Source organism: Rhinolophus sinicus, chromosome 3, assembly GCF_057876585.1.
Source record: "Rhinolophus sinicus isolate RSI-liver-muscle chromosome 3, RSI-T2T, whole genome shotgun sequence".
NCBI classification, from domain to species: domain Eukaryota; kingdom Metazoa; phylum Chordata; class Mammalia; order Chiroptera; family Rhinolophidae; genus Rhinolophus; species Rhinolophus sinicus.
The window spans coordinates 146,348,064-146,374,838 of record NC_142503.1 but is presented as its reverse complement, the minus strand read 5'-3'; the positions used below and the strand labels follow the sequence as shown (position 1 = coordinate 146,374,838).

Sequence of the window (26,775 nt, the reverse complement as noted above, 5' to 3'; positions counted from 1 at the left end):
TCTGATGACCAGAGGTGTGGGCAAGGCCAGCCAGGATGGCACCCAGTGGTAAGGGGACCAGCCTCAAGGAAGGAGGGGTATCTGGAGGGCTCAGGGAACAGGCAGGGCAAAGGCCAGCTCTGGCTGCCTCACAAAATGGGAAGAGGACTGATCTGGATTTAGTCTGAAGTACAGCAATTAAGAGCATTAAATTCCTAGACCTCTTGGCCCTGTTTTCTCAAAACAAAATCCTCGATGAATATTTATCAGACCACCTGTTTTGTTTTAGCCACTGTGCCAGATAATATGGGCAGTAATGGAAAAGAATAAGACCCAGTCCCCAAGTTTTAAAACTCCTCTAACATAAGCATATTTTAAAGTTAAATAGAAACATAAATCACAGTCCAAGATAGCAGTAGAAAAGTTGCCAAGAGGCACTGCCTAGTTAAATGTGCAGTGGATAATATTGTGTGGTTATTTGTTTAGAGTTGGTCTCGCACACTAGACTGTAAGTTCCACAAAGGCAGGACCACGTCTACTTGGTTCACCTTTGCCTACTGAGCACGTGACCCATAGTAGAGGCTCAGTAAATATATATTGTAATAAAGTATGATGACCAGGACAGGAAGTACACTGTGTGTACATAAGAAGGGTACTTCCTCAGGGTGCTCGGGAAGGGGGAGAGGATAGGCAGAGGAGATGGAATTCAAGAGTAGAACTAAAAAGCAAAAATCATTTTCAGAGTGTGGGAGGGATGGGAGAGGGCAGATTTTTGGTTGAGTAGAAAGTTTGAGTGGGGACGTTGTGAGGGCTAAGGATAGTAATAAAGGTTAGATGAAGGATGTGGACTTAATTGAGCATTCTTGGAGCATGGATGAGTCGAGGCACTTTATATTACTTCATTGAATCCTCCCAACTCTGCAAGATCCCCATATTACAGACAGAGAAACTGAGACTTGGAAAGATGAAATAACCTTTCTAGCATCACACAGATAATAAAATAGGAACCTAGGGCCATGAAACACCAGTAGCTGTGCTCTTTCTGGTCCTGCTCAGTGTCTCCCAACAAGATTGTGAGCCTTGAATGGCAGGCTGAAGGTGTGTCATGTTCCCTGTAAGCCTTGGGCTGCTTTGGCCCACGCCCCCGACCTCTTTCACTAATCAGACCTTGCAGCATACAGAATTGGATTTTACTAAAACTGCTCCAATAATATTAATGCAAAGATCTTTTTAATGTTGTTATTTAAAGAGGGTCCTATGTTTTGTAGGCTGTTGGAAATGCCAAGACCACCCGCAATGACAACAGTAGTCGGTTTGGGAAATACACGGAAATCAGTTTTGATGAGAGAAATCAAATTATAGGAGCCAACATGAGAACTTACCTGCTGGAGAAATCCAGAGTTGTCTTTCAAGTAAGGATAAAAATATTAGTTACATTTCCTTTTCCCCGACTTTTACAGTATTGTTTCCATTTACATACTCATTAGACAACCTACATTGTTCTGTGACTTGAAGAGTTTTCCTATCTTTCATTTGCAGTTTGGTTTTTTCTGTTTTTTAAAAACTATTATTATTATTATTTTTACTTTTTATTAAAATTATTGGGGTAACATTGGTTAACATTATGTAAATTTCAAGTGTACAACTTTTTAATATGACATCTGTACACTGTATTATATGTTAATACCTGAAGTCTAATCTCCTTCCGTCATCTTATATTTGACCCCCTTTACCCTCTTCATCCTATCCCCACTTCTTCTCCCCTCTGGTAGCCACCATTCTGTTGTCTGTGTCTATGAGGTTTTTTTGTCTGTTTATTTGCATAATTTGTTTTGTTTATTTGTTGCTTTTGCTTTATATCCCATATATAAGTAATATCATATGGTTCTTGTCCTTTTCCATCTGACTTATTTCATTTAGCGTAATACTCTCAAGATCCATCCGTGTTGTTGCAAATGGCAATATTTCATCTTTCTTTTTTTCTTATGGCTGAGTTGTATTCCGTTGTATACATGTGCCATTTCTTATTTACCCAATCATCTGTCGAAGGACACTCAGGTTGTTTCCGTGTCTTGGCTATTGAGAATAATGCTGTAATGAACACAGAGGTACATACATATCTTTACCAATAAGTGTTTTCAGAATTTTGGGTGGATACCCGGAAGAGGGATTGCTGGGTCATATGGTAGCTCTATTCTTAATTTTTTGAGGAACCTCTGTACTAAAAAACAAACAAAATTCATGGATAGGTACAATATCAGTGGAGTTGTATGACCTAGAGAAAAGGTTATGATTTTTAATTTGGGGCACTTAAAAAATCATTAGAATTTAAAAATCAAGTTTGTCTTTCTAGGATACAAGCTGTTTGAAACAGACAAAGCTGTTAGACTGGCTTTTCTATCAGGAAGAGAATGGGATTAGAACTAGTGAGGGGACGTTTAAGAAAGGCTCTTCTGTCAGTAAAATGGAGAAAATTCTCATAGTTTTGGCCCAGAAGGAGAGTAGCAATAAGCCTTGTATTGTGAGGAGTTTCTTTAAAATTTCAATAAGTATGCATTACATTATTCCCATTTTATAGAATATTTTCCTTTAATAACATCTTCCCTGGGGTCATTATTTGGGGGGCCATCTTGGGCCACCAGTTCTCCCTCTGAGAGAGGAAGGGCCCACCTGTGAGCCAGCACAGGGGAACAGGTTGGGTCATAGCATTATTGACCACAGCAAAACACACACGTAGGTGTCAAGGTCCCTAAGAGCAGAATTGCCAATCCAGATTAGCCATCTAAGACCTTCCGGTTAAAAACTTCACATTTTCACTTATAAAAGGTTGGTGTAATTTTGGGACTTTTCTTTCTTTTACAGTCGGAAAATGAACGAAATTACCACATTTTCTACCAGCTTTGTGCATCCTCACAGCAGTCGGAATTTAAACATCTTAAATTGGGTATGTGATGGATGGTGTGTGGGAGAGTCTCTCTTTTATGTAAGGGTTTAAATTCTAGATTAATTTCTTTTTCTTCTTCTTATAGTAATATCACTTAAAAAATATTCTACCCAAAGACATAAGATCCTTGGGTTTTAGGGTAGAATTGATGCCTCTAACTAAAGAGACAGAATAGGGCTGGGAGGTGGGGTAGGTCCAGGGAGGGAGGAACCCTCCAAACCTCAGGGTTCTTTTCAAAGCCCATGGGTAATTGTGCTCTACGTCCCCAAACTTTTCTTTTTATTTGAATTCCTTGGATGCTCATTTTTCTAACATGGGTGACATGTTTTCCTGTCTTCTGAGACACAGTACCTCTAGCATAATTTGAACTTCCTCGATGACTCAAGGTCATTCTTATTTGTAGTCATAATGAAGTCACATGAAGATAATATCCATGCCTTGTCTGCTAAACAGAACGTGAATAGCAAACATGGAAGAGCTTTCTGAAGGGTCAAGTATTAGATGTATCTGAGGTCATCATCTTGTTGGGGCGATGGCTTTCAAAGGGTGTACGTATGTCAAAACTCATCAAATTGTATACCTTGAATGTGTGCTTTTAATGTACATTTAATAAACCTTAGTAAAAATGTCTGTGACACAGACATTTGTACAGAAATTTTACACCGAAAGCTGTATAAAATTGTCAGGTGGGGGAACAAACACCATAAACTTTGGAGTCCGGCCTGTGTTTAAATTCTTGCCCTGCCATCAGCTTTGGGACCTTGAGCAAGTCACTTCTGAGCCTCAACTTCTGAGTCTGTAATGCAGAATTCTAAGGAATAAATGGAATCATGTGTGTAAAATGCTTAATATAGCTTACGTGTGAACTTCCCTTCTCTTGATGAACATGCATTCCAAGTTATTGTTACAGACATCGAAATCTTATTTTTTATTTCAGGAAGTGCGGAAGAATTTAATTATACAAGAATGGGAGGCAACACTGTCATTGAGGGTGTGAATGACAGGGCCGGCATGGTGGAAACTCAGAAGACCTTCACACTCCTGGGTAAGTGAAAACGTCCTGTCCAAGGTATGGCCATTTTCTTTTAAAAAATAATAAAAAATGTAAAAAGGCGGCCGGATGGCTCAGTTGGTTAGATCGTGAGCTCTTAACAACAGGGTTGCCGATTTGATTCCCACATGGGCCAGTAAGCTGCACCCTCCACTAGATTGAAGACAATGAGCTGCCACTGAGCTGCTGGTGGGGCAGCCGGATGGCTTAGCTGGTTAGAGCGCGAGCTCTTAACAACAAGGTTGCCAGTTCAATTCCCGCATGGGATGGTGGGCTGTGCCCCCTGCAACTAAAGATTGAAAATGGCAACTGGACTTGGAGCTGAGCTTCGCCCTCCACAACTAGACTGAAGGACAACGACTTGATTTGGAGTGAGGGGTCCTGGAAAAACATACTGTTCTCCAATATTCCCCAATAAAAATTAAAAAAAACAACAACAAAAGGCAAGGATGCCCAGTATGTATGTATTCTGAAGATTCTTAGTCAGTCCTAATTTGAGAATGAGCCAATCAGGACATATTTAGAGGACAAGTGGTCAAGACCGGCCTTTCCCTGAAAAGGTCTAGAAGTCAGCTCCTTTGCTCTCAGGCTCCTCGCAGGCTCATTGGCTTGCAGGGAGAGGCCTGGGCTGTAACTCAGTTCAGAAGCGTCGTATTGACTCCACATGACCTTCATGGCTATCTTGATGATGACAAAATATGGACACTTAGGTGGTGCTTGCTGTGTACCAGGCACCATCCCAAGTACTTTATTACCCATATTAACTCATTGAAACCTTGTATTTACCCTATGAGCTAGACACTGGTATTTCCTGCATTTTTAAAAGGGAATCTGAGGCACAGAGATGGTAAGTGATTTACTCAAGGTCACTTGGCTAATACAGAGGGGAACTGACATTTGCACTCAGGGCCTGACACAGCTCATTTTTATATGGAAAACCACATTTTTCGGTTGCGAGGAGGCCGACGCCGGTGAACCAGGTCTCTTTCCAGTCTTTCTTCACCTTGCCTTTCCCACATGGAGCTCATGTTTGGAAAGACTGTCTACCAAATGATTTATAAAAATAGTCATTGTCTTTCCCATTTTGTATTAGTCTCGGCACCTGCACGTAACTGCCAGTCAAAGCTTCTGATCACTGTGAGACCAGAGAGCTAGCTCAGCAAGTGAGTGGGCATGGCTGGCAGAATGCCAGGACTATGGTGGAATCTGCATACATTTACTTTCCTCCAAGCCTGTTATTCAAAGATGTTAGCCCAATGACGTCTCTTTCCTCAGATTGCCTGTACATTGGCCATTAAACCTCACAATTTAATACTTAATTATCTGTTGCTATGTATTTGCTCCAATTATTTCATGTGTGATAAAATAGGTCTTTGGCCTCGTACAGGTCAATTATTATTTCTGGGCATCAGTTTTGCCATCTGTACACTGGGATAATAATGAAAATATTTAGTTGTTCCAATTATCTATTGCTGTTCTGCAAACCTTAGTGTCTTATAATTTATTATTATCTCTTATGAGTCTAGGTGGACTTGGCTTAGCTGGGCACTTCTCACTTGGGGACTTTCGTAGGATGGTGGCAGGGGCTGGATCCTCTGAAGTCTTCTTCTCTCACATGGGCTGGGATGGCTAGAACTACTGGTGGCTGGGTGGGCTGTTCTCTGTCTCTCCATGTAGGCCTCCTCACAGCATGCTGGCCTCAGGGTAGATGGACTGCACGTGTTGTGGCTACCTTCTCCCAGAGCCAGTTCCAACAGGCTCTGCAGGGCATTTTATGAGCCAACCTCAGAGGTAATGCAGCTGCTCTACTGCCATGTGCTAATAATCAAAAGCAAGTCATGGGGCCAGCCCAGACTCACGACTCATGAGAGGGAGCTACACAGGGCTTGGCTGCCGGGAGTGGTGTGCTCTGGGGCCATCTCTGGAGTACCCACTGCAGTAGCAGTAGCTGTTAGGGACATTGTGAGGGTTAAGAGGGAATGTCTAACATGGTTTATCAACTGTGACATGCTATATTAGATATCAGTACACACTGAACGAAAGCATGACTTCACTGCATGAATCACTAAAAAATGTCTTAGACCAAAGGTTGGCAGATTGCAGCCTATACTTGTAAATAAAATTTTATTGGAACTAGGCACACTCATTTGTGTAAGTATCGTCTATGGCTGTTTTCACGCAGAGTTGAGTAACTGTGACATCAACTACACGGCCTGCAAAGCCAAATAAGAAGACATCTGCTTAACTTTGTCCTAGATGATAGAGTGAGAATAGTCAATGAGTTCCTTAGAGTTTTCTCGCAATACGTGAAGACTTGTGGAGTTCATGAAGCTGTCTTAGCTTCACCCCAGTGTATCTACACTTAGAAGTCCCTTGATGACCCCATGTCAGGAAAAGAAATTTGAGGAGGCTCCAGAGGTCCATTTACCGTTGTGGAGTGAATTCATGCCTGGAACAGGGTGACCTCACTGTGACTTTGAGACTGACATCTTCCTGTGACCCCCCCCCCACAACCAATGACCTCATGCTGTGACTTGATTTTGTGGTCTCTAAACCTGTGCTATTCAATCCAGTGGCCACCAGCTACAAATGACTGTTTACATTTCACTTTAATTAAAATGAAATAAAATTAAAAATTCAGTTCCTCAGTTGCACAAGGCATGCTTTGAGTGCTCCTAAGCACGTGTGGGGAATAGCTTCTGTATTGTAGAGCACAGATGTAGAATATTTCTATCATCTCAGAACGTTCTATTCAACAGCGCATCTCCTAACCATGTGAATGCTTATACTGCTTGTCCCACTGGCCGTGTCTTCCTGTTTGTGTCTCAGTGTTATCTCTCTTAGATGGGGACCTCCTCAAGGGCAGGTTGCCTAACTTGAATCTTCTATAGGCTTCCATTTGGGCAGATCACCCTTTGTAAAAATGTGATTGCTGAATTAGTAGTTGTTGGTTGATATGTCCATTCCTGTGTTTTGTTATGGAAACAGTGTAGAGAAATGGGCACAGTTAGCAGCAAGGTCATTAGTTTAACACACAAATCCACTTCACAACATGCCCAATAAGTGGACCTCTGGAGCCTGCAAACTTCTGTGCCTGGCACGGGGTCTTCAGAGGGCTTCCATAGTAGACACACAGGGTAAAGCTAAGACGGCTTCATAAACTCACATTCTGCTTAGATATGACATAGCCAGTGTGACTGGGGGCCAGTTCCCTAACCCTTCTATGCCTTAGTTTCCCCTATGTCCAATGGGAATAATACTAGTACTTACTTCACATAGTTATTGTAAGCCTTATAGAGAGGACAGTGGAAAGTACTGGGGACAGTGCCTGATGCAGAGTTTTATTCACTGTCCCTTCCCGTTCTGCTCCTGAGGTACCAACCACAGTTACCCTGTGAGGAAGCAGAAGGGGAAGCATTTTGCTCAAAAGCCTTTCTTCTCCTGCTGATTCTCATTGAATTCATCCTTTGACCCTTGCCTGGTTATGTAGGTCTCTGACAGAAAGAACGCGCTGGAAATAGACACTCAGTCTCCAGGAACTTGACCATTGTTTCTTGGTGAAATCTAACTCAGGCCAGTAGTGCTTTTGCATGACTTTGTCTCACTAGAGATAATTACTTAACTGAGGTCTTCAGTTCTTCATTTTACATCATTGCTTTGGAGTTAATTCACTTTTGTTGATTCTGGAAGACATGGAGTATTTAAGTGATTTAGTTGTGAATCACACAGAGAATGGAGTGGCAGAACAAAGATTACCAAACTTTGCATTTTTAGTTGCTTTTCCTCATCACTTACCTGTTATTTATCATGGTGGCAGAGCTTATTTCTGTTAGCATCTGTCTTTCAGATGGAGGCATTAGCTTCAAGTGGAAAGGCAGCAAATTCGTAGACCCAGACTGAGCTGGAGCCATCCATATATTTTTGGCCTGATATCTTTTGACTTCGATTTTGCTTAATCTTTGAAGTAGAGCAGACTCTCTAGGTTTTGAAATTATTTAAGAATCTTATTTAAGAATATAAGAAATTTTCCAGGTGTCCTCATGTAGAAGTAGTGGGTGGGCATAGTGGCTGTCACTCAGCATTTGGGCTTAGAGGGAGTGGAGGGGAGTCGTGAGTCTCCATTCCAGTTTCCATCCCGGTGCAGACCAAAAAGCATGGCTACCGATCCGAAGGAGCCGGCCCCACCTGCCTGAGTGTATCTCCAAGCTCCATGACTCACTGCAGTGTCACTACTACCACCTGGCCCTCACCCCGCAGCCACCTCGCTCCTGCACCGGGATCCTGACCCAGCAAAGTCCTGTTCACAACGGGCAGGTTCTCCATCGTGATTTCCAGGAGTCAGGCGTAAAGTCCTTCCCAGGAACTGGCTTGTGTTTTTTTTTCGGCTCCAGGAAATGTGCTTGTCTCCTCATGATGTTCAAATACGTTATATATTCATAGTTTATATTTTACTCATCTCAGTCAGAGACGCAGTGGGAAACATGGGGGTCACTCCAATTAGGATGCAAGGAGGACGTTATACCAATGTGGGTAGGGCGAGGGGAGCGACAAGGGCAGTGGGGACCCGGGACAGCTGCAGAGCTGTTCGCTATTCGTTCCCGTTTGGACACAGGAGTTACTGGAGCCTGAAAGGAGTGAGGGGGAAAGTCAGTCCCAGACCATGTTAGTCGGCAGCACAGCCAGCCTGAGGCAGCTTTGCAGGCAAAGAGACAGGATGACGTGCCAGCACCTCTGTCCTCCCACCCTCTGACCTCCTACCAGGTTCCCCACTGGTCAAACCCAACCAGAGACCAAAGGACATCAGAGCCATTGCCTTGGTCCAGACAGGTCAAACCTGGGGCAGAGAGCAGGGTGCAGAACTGAGGTCACAAGAAGAATCCATCTAGCACTCCACCATAAAACGAATTCAGAGAGCTCATGAGCAAAAAAACAAAATACACATTAAAACTACAGCAAATACATCACAGAATAAATGAGAAGTGATTTTCCCAGGTTCTTGATGTGAAATGGTTACTTGAATTTTTATGTGGAACTTCCTAGCAGCCATGGCAAAAGGGAAAACCTAGTGGGTTGTAGAGTTCACCTTGTGTGTCTACAGAAGTCAAGCTGGAAAGAATAGTGAGCCCGATTCTCCTGGGGTCCACTTCACGTTCCCTGTCCCAGCTTTGTTACCGATGGTACTAGAGTTCTTGAAAGAATTCAGGTGTTATCTTATGAGTGATTAAATAGAAGAAATGCAGTATTTCTAATTTGGGAAAATTTTTATTTTCAGGTTTAAAGGAGGATTTTCAGATGGATGTTTTTAAGATCCTGGCAGCCATCCTACATCTGGGCAACGTGCAGATCACAGCATTGGGCAGTGAGAGATCTACACTTAGTGTAAGATACTTGTTTATCTCACCCTTCCTGTGTTTGGAGGGTCCCCAGTAGGTTCCCCTGCTTTTGCATTTTAGCATCAGACAAATTGGACCAACTGGGGAGACCAGTCTAACGGGAACAAGGAAGCAAGAGTTCCCATGGGTTACCTTCTAAGAGTAAAGGTTGTTCCCCTTGCAACAGTAAAAGGAGAGGGAAAATGCATTTTCTATGTGTTTTTCTTTTATTCAATCAATTTTTACCGAGCACCTCCTCTGTCCCAGGCACTGTTGTAGGCTCAGGAGAAACAGCAGTGAACAAAATGAAACAAGAAGCCTCTCATGGAGCTTATGATCTAGGGGAAGGAAGCAGAGGGGAGGAGATGCAATAAATAATTATAGGCTCTGACAGCTGGGGGTGGCCGTTGAAAAGGGAAATAAAGCAGAGTAGAAGCTGGAGAGGAGCAGTGCCTTTTGTACAGGGCATTCAGAGAAAGCCCTTCTGATACAGTGGCGGTGGGCAGAGCCCTGAAGGCAAGGAAGTGAACTGTACCTATATGTGGGGGAAGAACATTCGAAATAGAGGGAACCGAAATAGAGGGAACCGCAAGTGTAAAGGCCCTCGGGCAGGAGGTGTAATTTGAGAAATAGCAAAAACTCCTGTATCCCCAGAGGAGTTAATGAAAGGAGGGGTGGTAGGTGAGGCCAGGAAGCGGGGGTGCAGGGTGGGGATGGGGTGTGGTGGGGGGGTGCAGGTCATGTGGGGCCTTAAGATCACTGGACAGTTGTAAGCAGAAAGGACACCTTCTACCCCTGACACTCACCTGAATCAAACACCAGTGGTGCTGGCTTCCTCTCTGGAAATGTAGTCCCATGTAAATTTTGTGACAGATTTCTTTATTTAATGGACACAAGGTAAGTTTATGTGGGTGCCTCTTCTGTGACAAATATTGATTAGCGATTCTTGGTAGGAGGTATACATTTCGTTATTCTCATCAATATCCATGTAAAGAAGAAAATAACACAGTAGAAAATGTCTCTATGAAATGGAACGGCAGTGGCGCCGTGCCAAGGGCAGGAGCAGGCTCAGTGCCACTCTGGCCCTTCCTGCTTTACTCCCAGGCTCGACTCTGCCTCGTGTGCCCTGGACATTCTCATACCAGCTTGTCGTCATCTCACACTGGCCCAAGTGGAGGCCAAGGGGCCCCGGCTGGGTGGGTGGGGGCTGGTTTCGGTGGCTGGATGGGCCTGACGGGGCTTGTGTGTGTTTTTGCAGGAGGCTGACAATCACCTGCAGGTGTTCTGTGAGCTCCTGGGCCTGGAGAGTGGCAAAGTGGCCCAGTGGCTGTGCCATCGCAAAATCGTCACAACCTCTGAGACGGTGGTGAAACCCATGACCAGGCCCCAGGCTGTCAACGCTAGGGATGCACTGGCCAAAAAGATCTATGCTCACCTGTTCGACTTCATCGTGGAGAGAATTAACCAAGCATTGCAGTTTTCAGGCAAGCAGCACACTTTTATTGGTGTTTTGGACATTTATGGGTAAGATTCTTTTCCGTGAGCCTGTCTTTCCTTGTTTAACTGTTGAATGCCCGTTATTTTTAGATCGTTTTGTTGAGATTTCTCCTTTGTATTTTACATGATCAGAAAGTTCTCTGTTTTCCCATGTATGGGTGTTACATACAGCCTCCTGGGCTGTAGTGTCTTTTGTTTAGTGTATTAAATAAATGCTAAATTAGTAATGGCCATGATCACGAGCTCTCCATGCTGGGCGGTTTCCATGTACGTTCTCACTTACTGCTCAAGCAATTTCGTTTATCATTATCCCCATTTTAGAGATGAAGCAGCCAAGGCTTAGAAAGGCTCAGTACCTCATGCATAGTTGCTCTGCTGGCGGGAGGGCCCAGCGCTGGGTGAGACCCCGTGAGGTGTGGCCCCTGACATCCCTTTCCTGTTTCCCGGGGGAATGACCGTCCCAGAGGTCCTGCACCTGGCCCAGGCTCACAGGCCAGAGGAGGACTCAGGCCTTTTACCAACCTGCCTTAAATCCTCATCCTTTCTTGCATAATGAGGGTCTTGTATTTACCTCGGCCCCTCCCCAGGAATTCTAATACTTCAGGGAGCCGGAGTTCCCACAGTGGAGTTTCGTTCTTCCTCCTTTGCCCCGTCCTGCTTGTCTACCTCCTGGGTCAGACTTGTGCTAAAGATGCTGATAGAAAGGGCAGCGGGAGTGTGTGAGGCCAGGCAGCAGGGAGGTGAGGAGGCCGGGGTGCGGGCTCGGAGGGGCTGTCAGCGCTCAGGCTTCTGTTTCTTAGCACCCGGCCTCCCATGCCCAACTCCTCCCCCCCTCCCAGGACCAACCCTGGTTTGTACCATCGGAAAGGGGGCAGATTGTCCCAGGAAAGACATCATGGACTGTTCTCCCTGATGGGGGAGTCGTCCCCCACATCCTGTGAAAAGCAGCTCAACACCCTTCCTTGTGCAGGGGGGGAGCCTGGGCTCTGGGCCTGCTGCTCCCTGCTGGGGGATGGTGGGCAGGAAAGGCAGAGGGACGGCAGTGAATCCAGGTAAAGAGTTTAGTAAGACAATGCCTCCGGGGAGTTACTTTGTTTAAGTTACATTCTAAGTTAATACATGGGACTCCCAATTAATAGTGTATGTCAACAGTTATAAAATACCATTAAATTGCCGGGATGGTCTAGTAAATTATTTACCTTTTCTTGTCCTGAAAAAGCACGTGAGCAGCCAGTACTAATTTCAGTAGACATAAAAAGAAAGAATCCTGCTTAACAATAGTCTCTTTGTGCTTGAGATAGGTGATTGTTATATTATTCTCTGTTCTTGGCTGTGTTTTTTAAATGCCTTAAAAATAATAGGCCTTTATGTTAAGAATATATTATTTCATGCATCCAACAAATATCTGTATGCCAGGCACGGTGTTGGGTGTGACCGGTGAACAGCGTAGACACATGGCCCCGACCCTTTTGGGACTTCCATTTAGTGGGGGAGGCAGGTGGGTAATTTAGATGGGGATGATTCCTGTGAATGGAATAAAGGAATGTGCTGGGGGTTAACGGGGCATGGGAAGAGAGGGGCAGCAGAGTGCTAGGAGCAGTGAGTGAGGAGAATGGCAGGCAAGGACCCATGGGGCCCGTGGAACACTGGAATAAAGAATCTGAATTGTTTTGGTGAAGTGTGCAAGCCTAAGTGAGACAGGAGTAATTATAGATACAAAAAAACTTGTTAGCATACCTGCTAAATCTTAATTTTAAAATTAAATTCCTCTTCAAAAATGATGAAAGTCACATGCTTGCTCCCACCCATGCATTCATGGTACGCTCTCCAAAAATCATAAGCGCCCCTCTGTAAGTAACAGTGCTACGGCCTGGGGTGAATCCTTTCACGCCGTTCTCCAGTACGATCAAGTCTAGATTAGCCCTCGCCCATGTGTGCCCTGCAACTTGTGAGAGAACTGAGCCCAGTTTGGCCTGGAAATAAGGTAACCTCAGAGGAAGAGTTACCCTCCCGGAAAGCGTTTAAATCCGAAGCTGCAGGCTTTGAGGTTTCCGCTGGGTATAACATGAGGGCTTGTAGTTCCCCAGCCAGTGAGGCGTTTGTGTTCTCTGGACTCAGTTGGAAAGGCCTGGGGCTGAGCGGACCCTGCAGCATGCAAGTTGTATGGCCCTGAGAAAGTCACAGAACTTCTCCGAACCTCTCTTGCAAGGTTATTATGAAAATAAAATAGAAGAAATTGTCAAGGGCCATAAACATTGTTCAGATGTTAACTGTTGTCATAGCTAATGTGCTTTTGGGATTTTGAGTCATAGATTTAGGTCTTGGTGTTTTGAATTTGAGCTCCTAGTGCTCTTTCTTTGGGGGAAAAGGGACAAAGGAGCAGGAAATAATCATTGATGCTTGATATTCCACCTGTGCTCTAGAAAGCCCCGTCTTTGGCATTAGCTGTGGGCTATGAAACTCAATGATGTCATTTTAACTCTCCCCCCCGCCAGCCCAGCCCTGACCTGCCCTCACTGTCCAGCCTCTGGACCTCCAGAGCACATGTGGAATGGGGCTGTCAGAGCTGTGTGGGTTCAGCTCCCGCTCTGAGTCACTGTGGAGCTGCTAAGAGGAAAGTCCAGGCCCTTGCCCTGCCGAGGAAGTCTAAACTGAGCCAAATTGGCTCGGTCAAGTGAGACTCTCAAGGGACCCATGGTTGGCACTGGCAGTAACCCCTCAGGATTCCAGTGATTAAGAACCAAAGCTTTGGAGGCAGTAAGAGCTGGGATCAAATTGTGTGTCTGGCACAATTTGCTGGCTGCTGGTCTCTGCGATGGTCACCATCTCCTCTGACCATCGTGTGTAGCAGTGGGCCACTGCAGCCTTCCACCTAGGGCAGTGTTAGGGTTACGTGAGATGATGTGCTTCGCTGCTGACACCTAAAGCACGGGGGGACCTTCCTCCTGGCAGGAGCGGTCACCTGGCCAGGTGGTAAGTTTAGTGCCTGAGTTTTGTGCAGCCCACAGCATGTTTTACAGAGTGGGATGAGTCACAAAAGAGTCCAGATTTCTGGCTTCTCTTGAGAATCAGGCGATCTAACATCCTGACCTCAGTAGTCCATGGCCACAGCTGGCTGGAGCTGAGTAGCAGCTGCCCCGTTGGACAGTCCTGTTTGCCAGGGCCTCGCACAGCTCACCCTGTGCTCTCTCCAGCCTGCTTCCTGTGTCTGTCCGCTGACTGCCTCCTCTCAGCTCCAGGGCGGCTCCAGCAACAGCCACCGAAAGCCTGAAAATGGAGGCGGGGCCCTGTCTGTCCCGGACCTGATGGAGTCTGCTGGGCTATAGGTATTAAATGACCTTGCCCTTTTCTTCCGAGAACAATGAAAGCACCCCTGGGAGAGGCAAAAAAAAAAAAACGGTGCTGCCTCTCCCTTCAACAGGCAAAGAGTGGGGGAATAGGAAAGAGCATTGCTTTTTCACTGAAAGCATTGGCATCGCGGTCAGGCAGGCTCACGGCGGCGTCTGACACTAGCTGTGTGGCCTTAGGCAGGTTTCTTAACCTCTCAGTCTATTTCCTCATCTATAAAGTGAGGATAATAATTGTGTCAGTGTTATTGTATGGATGAAACGATACATGATATTGTGATGGGCCTGTGTTAATGTCTGCCTCAGGATAGGCCTTTTGTATATACCAGATTCCTTCTGCGGCAACCTGGGTAAAGCTGATTTATAAACCGACTGCCAGGATATTAAAATTTTCAGAAAACATAGCAAAATTTTTAACTATGAAGTTTTTCAAAAAATACTGACCTATAAACGAAAGTATGTGTCCCCCAAGTCATATTTTAACTTCTTTCAACTGTATTTCTTTCAGTTTTGAAACCTTTGATGTGAACAGCTTTGAACAGTTTTGCATCAATTATGCGAATGAAAAGCTGCAACAGCAGTTTAACCTGGTAGGTGACTCTTCTGCCTTCTTGAAACTTGTTCTCAGCCCTGCTTCTGGGAACCTGGGAAGAGGCCAAGTCAGGCTTCTCTCTCCAAATCCTGACTAGTAATGGAGCTGCACGTTGTGTCACTGCACCACCTTGTGGCTGTATCTTGATATTGCACCTTCTCCTCCTATTGCATCTTCCCAGAGCCCGCTGACAACTTTTTGGTTTCCTCGTCTGCCAGTCTTGGATACAGATCCCCTATGCAGCCGGAGCAGATGATTTAGTTTCCTGAAGCCTCCACGTCCTTGTGGGCCTCTATCTTTGCACCTGCTGCACTCTCTGCCATAACCCACCTGGGCTCCTGTCCTTTTCCAACCCTTCATCTTCACCTGGCAAACTCCTGCTTGTCTTTTGAAATTCAGTTTCTCCCACAAAACCCCTGAGGAAAAGATAGTATGACATCATGGAGAGCGTGTGTTTTTGTCCAAACTGAACTGGGCTTGGATGTCAGCTCTACTACCTCCTTCCTCTGGAACCTTCAGCTCTTTGAGCCTCAGTTTTCCTCACTTCAAAAATGGGCCAATAGTGCCTAATGTTGTGAACAAAAGACCTAACAATGAATCACACCCAGTATGTTTCTTTTCTTTCCTTTTCATTGCCCCAGAATTAATCCATATTTAAGCATTAAATTTCATCCTATTGCAAATTTCTAGTTTGTTTGCATTCTCAAGGATTCCCTGCCAGTTTAGCATTTAGTAACCACAATGAAGATTTATTCCAAGTAGATATGCAGCATAAGTAAACTATTTCTGCAGATTCTGCCCCCTCCTAGGACTCCAGAGCCATGCTGTCCCCCAATGCACACATCACCTCAACCTGACAATAATGCACATGTGAGACACCCCCTGAAAATAGCATATCAGAGGCTGCAATTCCACTTTCCTCCCTCTTCTTCCACTTCCTCCTCCTCCTTTTTTCTCTTTTTCTTCTCCTTTTTTCGAGTCATCTATCAATGTGCAGATCCTTCTGGAAGGGGTAAGACCTTAAAATGTCAGCACAAAAGCCCTAGTGAGGACGGGCTCCTAGCTCCTGTTCCATAAATCTGGCAGCTAATGGACTCCTGTGCCTGGTGGCCTCTGGGAGCTCCAGTGGCAAAGCGAGCCCACCACCTTCCTCTCTTGGCGTCCTTACTTTCCGTGCTCCTTTGTGTGATTAAATCACCAGCACTGACCCAGTGTCCTGGCCTAATGTTCATCCTAACTCGTCACTCTCGCTCATCTTCCTCCCCCAGAGTCCTCCGTGACTCCTCCCACAGCGTCCAGCCACCAAAGAACACTCGGCTGAGCCCTTACTGGCCTCTCTGCCTCCAGTCATGTCCTCTTCAAAGCCATCGCCACCCAGGCCGAGCTGATTTTCGAGGTCTTATCCCTCCCTCACGCCCTCTGTGGGTCCTCACTGCCCTTAGGAAAAAGCCACGGGACCAGAATGCTCTCGGGCATGTGAGGGTCTTGCGTGACCTCCCTCTGCCATCTTGCTGTGCTTCTGCCCTGCCCACATCACTGTGTTCTCTGCCTGGTCTGCACACGCACTGTTTGGTTCTCAACCACCTGTTGTGCTTCCCCGCTGCTCCCACTGGATTCTTCTGTGGGAGGCTTGCTCCTCGATGCCCCTCCCCTCCAGCCACCTGCAGCCAGAAGGAGCCTGAGCCAGCCCTCTGGGAAGCCTTCCCGATGCCCCTGGGGCCCAAACAAGTAGTGAACAGAGCTCTCCCAGTTATTGGCTTGTCACCCCGGCCGCACAGCCAGCATTCTCAGGCAGGCTGCCCTCTACCCCGCCAAAGAGGCTGGCTCTGTCCTGGGTAGCAGCAATGGTTGTGAGCACGGAGGGACTCCAGGACCACCCTGAGTACCTGCAGTGCTGGAGGTGACAGGACATGGGCACCCACTGAGACCCGGTGGGAGGATGACGTCTAAACTCACATTAGGAACTCAGCTGCATTAAGCATGGGTGGGCGGGGTGGCCCACACCTCAGAGTCTGCCGTAAACATTGTACATCAGTCACGTATCTACATTTTCCAAATGCGTACGTCCTGCTCTCCAGAAGCACACTTTAATATTCTATTTTACTTTCTGGGTTAACTTCTGGCTCCCCAGCATGTCTTTAAACTTGAACAAGAAGAATATATGAAGGAAGACATCCCTTGGACGCTGATAGATTTTTATGACAACCGACCAGTGATTGACCTGATTGAAGCAAAAATGGGCATTTTGGAGTTACTGGATGAAGAATGCGTGGTAACTTTCAAAAATTATTGGTTGTATGCCTTTATACAGTGAATGCAGCTGCGTGGGATTAATATTTCAGTGTATGTCATTTGTAATACCTATTTTGGAATCTGTAATAAAGTAGCTTAGACTTTTAGGTATCATTTTTTTAAGTGACACGTTTGTTTATAAACATTTTTAATTAAATATTTGAGTGCCTGTTGTGTTAGGTACTGCTCCAGGTACTGGCAGGGCCTCCACACATTGTCTCATAGGAGATGAGTAGGATGCAGCCCGTTGCTCAAAGGGCTCGTGATTTGAATTAATTTTTTAAAACATTTTTTTCAACTTCTGAGTAGTAACAGGTGAGCATATTGCAAAGTGGATGTTTTTTAAATGTCCGTGTAAATTCCTGACATGTCACCCAATTGGTAGGCTATTAACATTGCAACCCTAGCCAGAACCCTGGAAGGTCCAGTGAGACTTCCACCCTCAGCATGCGTAGCCCACCCTTGGGTAAACTCTCAGGGCATGTCCAGCAAGGAAGTGCCCTTTGAGGCCATCCCTAGGTGACCGTACAGTGGACTTGGAAACAGCCAGTGACCCCACACCATTGTTAATGATTAACAAGAATGGAGTTTTCTTTTACTTCCTGAGTCTATGAGTCATCCTTCGGGAGGTGAAGCAGAAAAATCAACACCATAAAATTCAAGAGAAGACGTCTCTAAGAGTTTTCCTATTATTCTTTCTCTTTGGGAGGGGCACCTTTATAGTGGGTCAGCCTAGCAGCGTCCTCCATGGGGCCATCAGAACAAGTAATCCTCATGACAGTGTTAATGTTTTGGTTTAACGGTTGTATTTTGATGTTTAAACCTAGGTTCTGTTTCTTTTCCAGAGATTTGTTTGTACAAAAAAACCAACAAACAATAAACCACAATTATAATGTTGAAGGCTTAATAGCATTTCCTCCCTAGAATTCTCAAGTTCCTGGTTCTCCTCACAGATTATCCCTTCTGGTGCCACATGTGCTTCAGCCCCTGCAGTGACATAAGATGAAAGGGCTGCCATCAGGGCTAACATTCTGCAATGACCTACTAGGGACAGGGTGCAGGGGCCAAGTAGCCTCTAGGAAATGCTTGTACCCACGCTGCACAGACATTCCCTAGGTGAGCAGTGTCACAGAGAAGTATGCAGGACTCATTTGAATACAGGGGGTATTGGTTTACAACGCTCGGGCTGAATGTACTTGATAGCTTTAAAATCACTAGTTATCCAGAAGGAGTTTTGCAATAAGCTTAGTTTGAGGATGTAAGATCTTAGTGCAAGGAGGTAGTTATTCATTAGGCAGTAAAGCAGAGGAAACACTGTTTTCCCCCCCGGGGGGAGGGAAAGGGGGGAGGGGAAGACTACATTTAGGTGCCACTCTTTCCCCATTCAGCAACTAATAATAAAAGTCACGTTCACGTAATGGAATCTGTACTACTTTTTCCTGAACCTTTGGACTTTTGGGGGGGAAATATGAAAATACTGCCAATTTTGCAGAAGTAAAAGTCTTCATTCTTAAGTCATTATATGGCCGTTTTAGTTTACAACATTGTCTTCTTCTGAAAGGTCATTGTTATAGCCATTTAAATATCACCCTAAAGATTATTGAGATCAAGGACAGGCTTATGCCAGGAGTTGCTTTTAAACAAGGAGCCACGGGTCTAGAGCAGCTCACTTTGAGGTGCCAGATCATCTTGCTTTCTCAGAATTGGCATTTCCCTCTCCTCGTCTTCCGTCTCTAGTTTTCTTACTTGCTGTTTGGTTTGCTTTCCCCTTCCAGTTACCACATGGAACTGATGAAAACTGGCTTCAAAAGCTGTACAATAATTTCGTCAACAAGAACTCTTTGTTTGAAAAACCCAGAATGTCAAATACATCCTTTATCATCCAGCACTTTGCTGATAAGGTACAGTGAGAGTCTGGAAGGAAGCTGTCTGCCCCGGAGCCAAAGCTGCCTCCCACACAGAACGGGCAGTCCAGGGACTTTTCAAGTCACACTTAGCATGTAGGATACACGTGAGAGAGAGAGAGAGTGTGTGTGTGTGTGTTAGCAAGAAATCTTAACGTCTTTTTATCACAAAATACATGAGTTTTGATTGTACTGCTTTAAAGATCAATGTGTGTTGCTAGCAGATCTCATTTCTGATTTTGGATTTATTGTGAATTCCTTAATCTCTTATCAGTTTATTTTTCTCTATGAAATTGTTACGATCAAGACAGCATAATTGTTCCCTAAAATGAAAGCTATATCTTTTCTTGAGGTTTTCCTTTTCCAAGTTGTAACATATTATGTTGGTAACATAGGTTGACTCAAAAAGATGTGTTTTCTAGGTGATCTTTATTTTGTCCTTTATATCACTCCTATTTTTTTTTTATGAAACAAATTGTTCGCTAATAAAAAGAAAATTGTTTTTTTTTTAAATCACATTACAGAAAGCTTAGAAAATAGAGGGGGGGGGGAAGAGAAATCACCATAACTACCTGCCCTATATATGTGTTCTCATCTTGTCCTTTCCCAAGGAAACGCCTATCCTCAGTGTGTGTTACTGTGGTGGCCTGGCCGGTGCCTGAGGATCGTGGGCATAGCCTGTACTTGTCTGCCCCAGAGGCTAGTGCTGTGGGTCAGAGTCTGCTGGTCGTTCCTGAGTGACTGGGGGGCCAGGGGAGGGCACAACAAGCTGGAAAGCTGTAATAACATTTGCGGGCTAAAGGGATACTATTAAATATGATAGCCTTTTAGTGCTTCGAGGTTTTCAGATTGGTTCATGAAAGGATGCATATGAAATGAGTGATGATATATCAAGTTATATTGTCTAGTTGTTGTCCTTTATAACTTCACATTTGGGGTCCTATGGGGAAAAGGAAAAAGAAAACATCAGACTTCATGCAAAGCCCAAATGGGGTTTACTTCCAGAGGCCTTCTCTATAGATATAGTGTCTGTGCATTTAATTCTCTCACCTGGCACTTCCCAGAAGTCCCTCTTCAGAGCTAACAATGCAGCACTTCGGGTATACTGTGGATTGGTAGGAAGAAAACACACGCATGAGAAGGTCAGCCTAGGTTCTCAATTCAATTAACCAAGGAAATAAAATCATTTTGAGAGTGAGGCAGCTATGCTTAGATGCAATAAGTCAGCACATCTTCCCTCAGTCCCCAGAGCCCCCAACAGAGGCAATCAGCCACCTGTGACACTGTCCCCACAGATGGTCTCTCTGGATCGGAAAGCTCTATATTTGTTACACCTTCCCACTTAGACTAATGGCTCATACCACCAGCCTGGAAAAATTTACACCAGAATCCAAGTATTTCATTCACAAGGGAGTATTTACAAACAGCCAATATTCCTGGTTCTTAACTCAAACTCTGTACCAGTAAGGACACTTCCTTACCCAGGGAAACAAAGTAGAGTCCGCACCCAAGGGTCACTGAACACCCTCTGCCTCCAGATTCCAGCACCCACACAAGCCTGTTTCCTTCCAGTTAATTTTTTTATATTTTATTTTTTAACATATATTTCTTTTTAATTTATGAAGAATATAATCCCATATTAAAATATATAACCCAGAGGCATAAACTATTGAGTTTTGAATGTTTAAGTAGCCCCTCTGGATACGTTGTTGTTTGAGGGATTTGAGAAGACTTACGAATCAGAAGGGCTGTGTGGAGAGCTTTTCTAAGGCAACTGCAAGCAGTGCAAACACTGACCCACTCTAAACCCGACTCAGGGCTTTGGTGGCCCTCAGAGCTTTGTGGTCAGCTTCCCCCTTTCTACCACATTAATGCTGATTTAGGAAAACATTTCTGTTTGAACCCAAAGGACACCATTGAACTTTTTTCTCCTCCTGGTGGCTTCTAAGGCAAAGTGAGCCCTAACTTGGGTCTTCTGAGACCTATGTGTGTGTGTGTTAAGTACACACATTGCACATTGCAGAGAATGGTCACGTGTGGCCCGAAGGAACTCACAGGTGAGTGCAGGGTAACCAGCGGCCAGTGAGAAATCCAGGCAGTGGGAGGCCTGGCTCTTTCCATGAGGTGACGTAGTCCCAGCTCTCTAAGCTTCACATAATGGGGTAGCTGTGATAAACGGAAACTGAATCTCTTTTTTAGAGATAGCCTTTATAGACCCACCGTTAATCTTTCTCTAAGAAGAAAAGAAACTTGTGGTACTTAGATACTGTCTGCTTTGTCTTTGGAAATAACTATTTCCTTTCTCTGCATAGGTTGAGTATAAATGTGAAGGCTTCCTTGAAAAGAACAGAGACACCATGTATGACACGTTGGTTGAAATCCTGAGAGCAAGCAAGGTTTGTCAAGTCCGAAGGGGTAATTAATGCTATGCGTTATGTACCTGACACAGATCTAGATGCCTATTAGGAAAGAGTAAGGAGAGAGAGAGAGAGAGAGAGAGAGAGAGAGAGAGAGAGAGAGAGAGAGAGAGAGAGAGAAACTGTCTTGCAGGAGCAAATTATAGCTCATATATACAAAAAGAACTATCTTAGAATTGGGACTGAAATATGTTCCTAGCTTCTGAAAGCATGCGAATCTCCACTATTTGCAAAATCAGAAATCAAATGTACAGGTGACAGAGAGGGAACAACCATTTAAAGAGCCACAGCTCACATTTTATTCATTCAGGCTGAAATATTGATACAGCACCTACTATGTGCCAAGTGCTGTCCTAGACAGCGCAGCAAACAAGACAGTTAGGGCTCTGACCTGGTGGAGCTCACATCCTAGAGGGAGTGACATGCCTTAAACACCTAATGAAGCAACGGGAGGCAGTGCTAAGTGCCTTGTGAGGGAAGCCAAAGCAAGATGAGACACAGCAACACAGGGAGGGGGCCTCCTGCTTCAGATGTGCGAGCTCCTCAAGTCCACGGTTCTGTGTGGTGAGCGGTGCCACCCAAGGAATGACTTCCGGCGTTTTCGTTTCCTCTTTGAACATTTCTTTATTAAAATTTGAGAATAGGAGTATTTCATGCATAAGCCTTCATTTTTGTGAAGATTTGATTACTGTCCTTCTTTTAAAAGATCGTAGTCCTCTGTTGATGTGCAAGTATTAAGTTGGTGCAAAAGTAATTGCGGTTTTTGCTCTTATTTTTAACCTTTTAAGTTACAATCACTTTTGCACCAACCTAATATTCTGACCATTTCCTAAGTAAGTATGAGCACTTCCACTAATGATCACGAATAAATCACTGGCCAAGACCCCTTCAGTTACTAAAACTGGTTCATGGTAGAGAATTCAATGTGGAAGTGGCCTGCATCTTGTATACAAAATTAGTTGACTTAATTCACCAATTGTTTACTCACCCCGAAGCTTACCCTGGGGTCCCGTCTGGAAGATGAGCTCAAATCGTGTAGAAGCACAGAGAGGTCTCCCCGCTAAGCACACAGGCTCTCAGAGGCGTGGGCGTTTCAGATCCCCTCCTCGCACGGGGGACACACAAAGATGCATCAGGCAGGAGTTCTGCCCTGAAGGAGTTTCTCAATGTCTGATTTAAAAGAAAAAATATGAGGCTGACTCTAAGAAAGAAGATACAACATTTAAAGAAAGAACTGATGCAAGGAAGAAAGTAACAAGTCTTAAGAGAGGTACAAATAAAAGATTAAGATTGTTTAGAGGAACTAGGGATTCATTCCTGCTGGGGCGTCAGAAAAGGTATTGACAGTGGTGGGACGGGAAAATATTTTAACTGAACCTTGAATAATGGGTTGGGTTTGGATCTGTGGGCATGAGAATGTGGGGTAAGAGGGAGGAAATTCCAGGTGCAGAAACAATATGAGCCAAGGCACAGAGGTAGGAATTGTAACATTTCCACTTTCCTGACTCTTTGAGTGATACCCACATGTAGACGTTCTCTGCCCTCATTCCTGGGAAAGAAGCCACAGTCATCCCGAGTGAGGACAATCCACTGTGTGGAATTGAGATTTGCTGTAGAGATTGGCCAAGGCTATCACTTGACCTTCCACTGGATTCAATGGGCTCGTTGTGACCACTTATTTGGCTTGTGACAGCTGAGGCCTGTGGGAAAGTACTTCCGGACATTGAAATCCTCTCTGCTCCTTGCAGTTTCATCTCTGTGCCAAATTTTTCCAAGAAAATCCAGTTCCTCTTTCCCCTTTCGGTTCAGCAATCACGATTAAATCTGCAAAGCAAGTCATCAAGCCAAACAACAGGCAATTCCGGACCACAGTGGGGAGCAAGGTAACGAGACAGTGCGGGGGAGGGGGACACAGGCCAGGCTCCTGGGAGCCACTGTTGGGAGGACCCACATTCCAGGCCTGCACATGGGCACCGAGCTTCTTCAAATCTAGTGTAAATACAAATGCAAAGAACAGCGGTAGTTCATCGGTAGTTCATCGTCATCGTACCTCAGCCTCCAAGGCAGCACACAACTGATCAAATGGCACGTTTGCACAATAACCTGATTTATTACATTCCGTGCTATGTGGGCATGTTGGAAAGGGCGGTGTTCCATCCGGAACAGGGGGACACTCTTACAATCACAGTCATGGGCTGAAGCCTTTCATAATAGATGTTTGTGCATGAAGTTAACCTTTCCTGTTCTTATCAAGGTGGGGCCTTTTTTCTGCCTCCATGTAAGCCTCACATTTCAGCCCAATGTTTGTTGCCTGACTTGTCTCCTAGTTCCGCAGCTCTCTGTCCTTGCTCATGGAGACCCTCAATGCAACCACGCCCCACTACGTTCGCTGCATCAAACCCAACGATGTGAAATTACCCTTTGAGTAAGTGTTCTCATGAGACCGACAGGGAAAACACTGAGCAATCCAGTGTGTCGGTCATGACGTTGGAGACTGGGCTTACAACTGTCTTGAACTATATACTGTTTCTGGGTTTTCAACTGATTCAAAACAATCCTGCCGTTTACATATCATGTTAACACAACCGCTCTGGCTAAGCCACCTCATCTCCAGGACTAAGCAAAGTGGCTCGATTTGAAAGAGTCCTCTGCACCTGAAGTTTATGCAACTGCCAAAGCCAGAACCTGTTCCTTGATTATAAAAGAATTTGTATGTGTTTGTAGGAGGAAGGCTTTAGAAGGGTCAGAAATTTTGCCCTCAAATGTGGCAGGAAACATTAGACTTGTTCCCGGGGTCCCCAAGGAAAAGGCTCCAGACCCATGAGTGGAAGTTGTAGTCCCTTTTCGCTGACTCCTGCTAAGAGTCTCAGGGGGATGAGCTGTCCATGGACGTGGTGAATGTGTCTGTGGGTCACCCGAGGATATACCTGAGCCAGAGGCCACCTGTTGGGTGTCTTACAAAGGGGAACTCAAGCATCAGATGGGTATTTGGACGAGATTCCGCTCTTTTTGTCATTCGAAGCTCAACCCAAAGGGCATTTCCCCCCATAATGTTTTTTACCCTGTGTCAGAATCAGGTGCTCCTTTCTCTGCATCCTCAGCTTTCTCAACTGTTTTCCAGAGGTGCTATTATCAATTATAGTGGTAACTTAATGCATTATAAAATTGTCTTCTTTAAGGTTTGACTCCAAAAGAATTGTTCAGCAGCTGCGAGCCTGTGGTGTTTTAGAAACGATTCGCATCAGTGCCCAGAGCTACCCTTCCAGGTACATTGTCAGTCTTTTATGGGGGGAAGTGCCCAATTTCACATCTGTGCTGAAAACCAAGGGAGCAGCTGCCATGTTTGTTGTCATAGACTTTCATAAGATGCTCCCAAAATTTGTCCCACTGTGCTGTGGGAAGGCCAGAAGAGGATGACATATAGGCACTGTGCGGGACAGAGGCTGCCATCATCACCGCCCATCACCCACCTCCACTGCGAGAGAGGGTCACCCACTGCTCCCAGTGCTCCTGGGAAAGGGGGCTGGGGGTGGGGAAGAGAATTATTGGAGTGAAATATTAGCATAAACAGTCCAGCTTGCAGACAGGTATGCTCAGTGTGAGGTTCGGGTGATGTCCCAGGAGGGAGGCAGGTCAGAGGTCAGTGCCATATCCTCAGAACAGACTAACCCACCTCTACCCCACCAGCAGAGACAGGTAAGGCCATAGGGAGCACAGACTCCACACGTGCCTTCTCTGGTATGCCTCCTTAGATCCCGCTTTGACATTCTAGGTGGACGTACATCGAGTTCTACAGTCGTTACGGTGTCCTCATGACCAAGCATGAGCTTTCGTTCAGCGATAAAAAGGAGGTGTGCAAAGTGGTTTTACACAGGCTCATCCAGGTCAGTCTTGCTCACCTCCTGAGTCATGAGCTCTTAGGAGCATGTCTTCCAAATGCATTTCCTCATCTTTGCCTCAATCTCTGGACCACAATTGTCACGAATAGCTAAGAAGAAGGAAAATGTGTCCCAAGCAATTGCAAGCTAAGGAGTTCTAAGCAGGTGCACAGGTGGAGCATCAGCTCCTGATAGCAGTGACCCAGATTCGAACCCGGCCTTCCCCAGTGTCCCCCTGGCCTGCTTTGTTTCCCCACAGTCTTACCTGGTCAACTAGATGGTTACTAAGCCAGGGGCTTCCAGACATGGCACTCAGTGTAGATTTAGATTATTGCTCAAGTGATGAGCTATGGTGGAGGAGAGCTAGGGAAGGAGTTATGATGGCAGGAAAAGGGGTGGTGAAGAGAAGCCAAAATGAAGACAGAAACCAAGCCTTTTCAGGCGTCTCTGCCCTTTTGTGGAAACCACATATAAGAGGCTAAAGTTCTCCAACAGCTCAACTGAGAATTACTGAGAATGCACACACCTCTTTGCACCTCACGGAGATACCTCCACCTGAAGTCCATTTCTTCCCCTAACGTGGCTTTAAACAAGTCAAAATGCAAATTTCTAGATCATGATCAAGTGTTTCTGTTTTATGTCACAGACCAGATACGTCCAAATAACAATGTTTTTGGTATCTTTGAATCTCTAAACATCTTTTCCAATTACTACACAGAAAACCTGAGAAGATTTTGTTTCTGAGGATATCATTTTTCTCTTCCAGGATTCTAATCAGTACCAGTTTGGTAAAACCAAAATTTTCTTCAGAGCGGGGCAAGTGGCTTATTTAGAGAAACTCCGATTAGATAAACTGAGGCAGGGTTGTGTTGTGATACAAAAGCACATCCGTGGCTGGCTCCAGAGAAAAAAATTCCTCCGAGAGAGACAAGCTGCCCTGATAATCCAGCAGTACTTCCGGGGTCAGCAAACCGTGAGGTATGTTGGAACGAAGGAAGAGGTGTGGAATTGTACAGCCGTCTTTGCTGATGACCTCCGGCGGTGGGTGCTGTCAAAGACAAAGGGCCTTTCTCCTGGGCGCCAGAGTGCATCTCCCTGAGGTGGCCATAAGCCTCGAGGTGAGGTGTGTCTCTCGGGGCCAGGTAGTGCTGACTCTGCTTGCTGTCCCCATGTGGGAAGGGTGACAACCAGAACCTGGAGAGAGGAAGCGCCATCAGGGTGTCTCTGAAGAGGGTCAGAGGTGCCTCTGGGTGAGACCAGGTAGAGGGACTGGGCCACTTTGCTGTGGGAATTGAAAATGCCTAAGATGATCCGGGTCTTAGTGAAGCCCCTGAGTAAAGATGCTGTAAATAGCCACTGACCAGCCTACCTGCAGATGGTGGAGGGCAGACGATGCCTGAGGGGATCCATGGCAAGGCCGAACCCCTGGGCAAGGCTAGCGCAGTGGCCCCAAGGGGAGTCTGAGTGGAGGGCAGTTCCATCAGCCTTGCCATCCCATCCCT

General features: G+C 45.4%; 1 protein-coding gene across 1 annotated transcript in view; it reads left to right on the top strand.

Annotated features, from left to right (window-relative positions):
* The window catches only part of MYO5C (myosin VC), an 88,390-nt gene that overhangs the window by 19,490 nt on the left and 42,125 nt on the right, over positions 1–26,775 (top strand). Inside the window, exons 6-19 of the mRNA XM_019747087.3 lie at positions 1,248–1,391; positions 2,842–2,923; positions 3,861–3,968; positions 9,247–9,353; positions 10,605–10,870; positions 14,699–14,780; positions 16,914–17,054; positions 18,850–18,975; positions 21,291–21,374; positions 23,144–23,278; positions 23,723–23,820; positions 24,575–24,661; positions 25,168–25,279; positions 26,040–26,251. Coding sequence (XP_019602646.3) covers positions 1,248–1,391; positions 2,842–2,923; positions 3,861–3,968; positions 9,247–9,353; positions 10,605–10,870; positions 14,699–14,780; positions 16,914–17,054; positions 18,850–18,975; positions 21,291–21,374; positions 23,144–23,278; positions 23,723–23,820; positions 24,575–24,661; positions 25,168–25,279; positions 26,040–26,251 — 1,784 coding nt within the window. The remainder of the gene's footprint in view (positions 1–1,247; positions 1,392–2,841; positions 2,924–3,860; positions 3,969–9,246; positions 9,354–10,604; positions 10,871–14,698; positions 14,781–16,913; positions 17,055–18,849; positions 18,976–21,290; positions 21,375–23,143; positions 23,279–23,722; positions 23,821–24,574; positions 24,662–25,167; positions 25,280–26,039; positions 26,252–26,775) is intronic.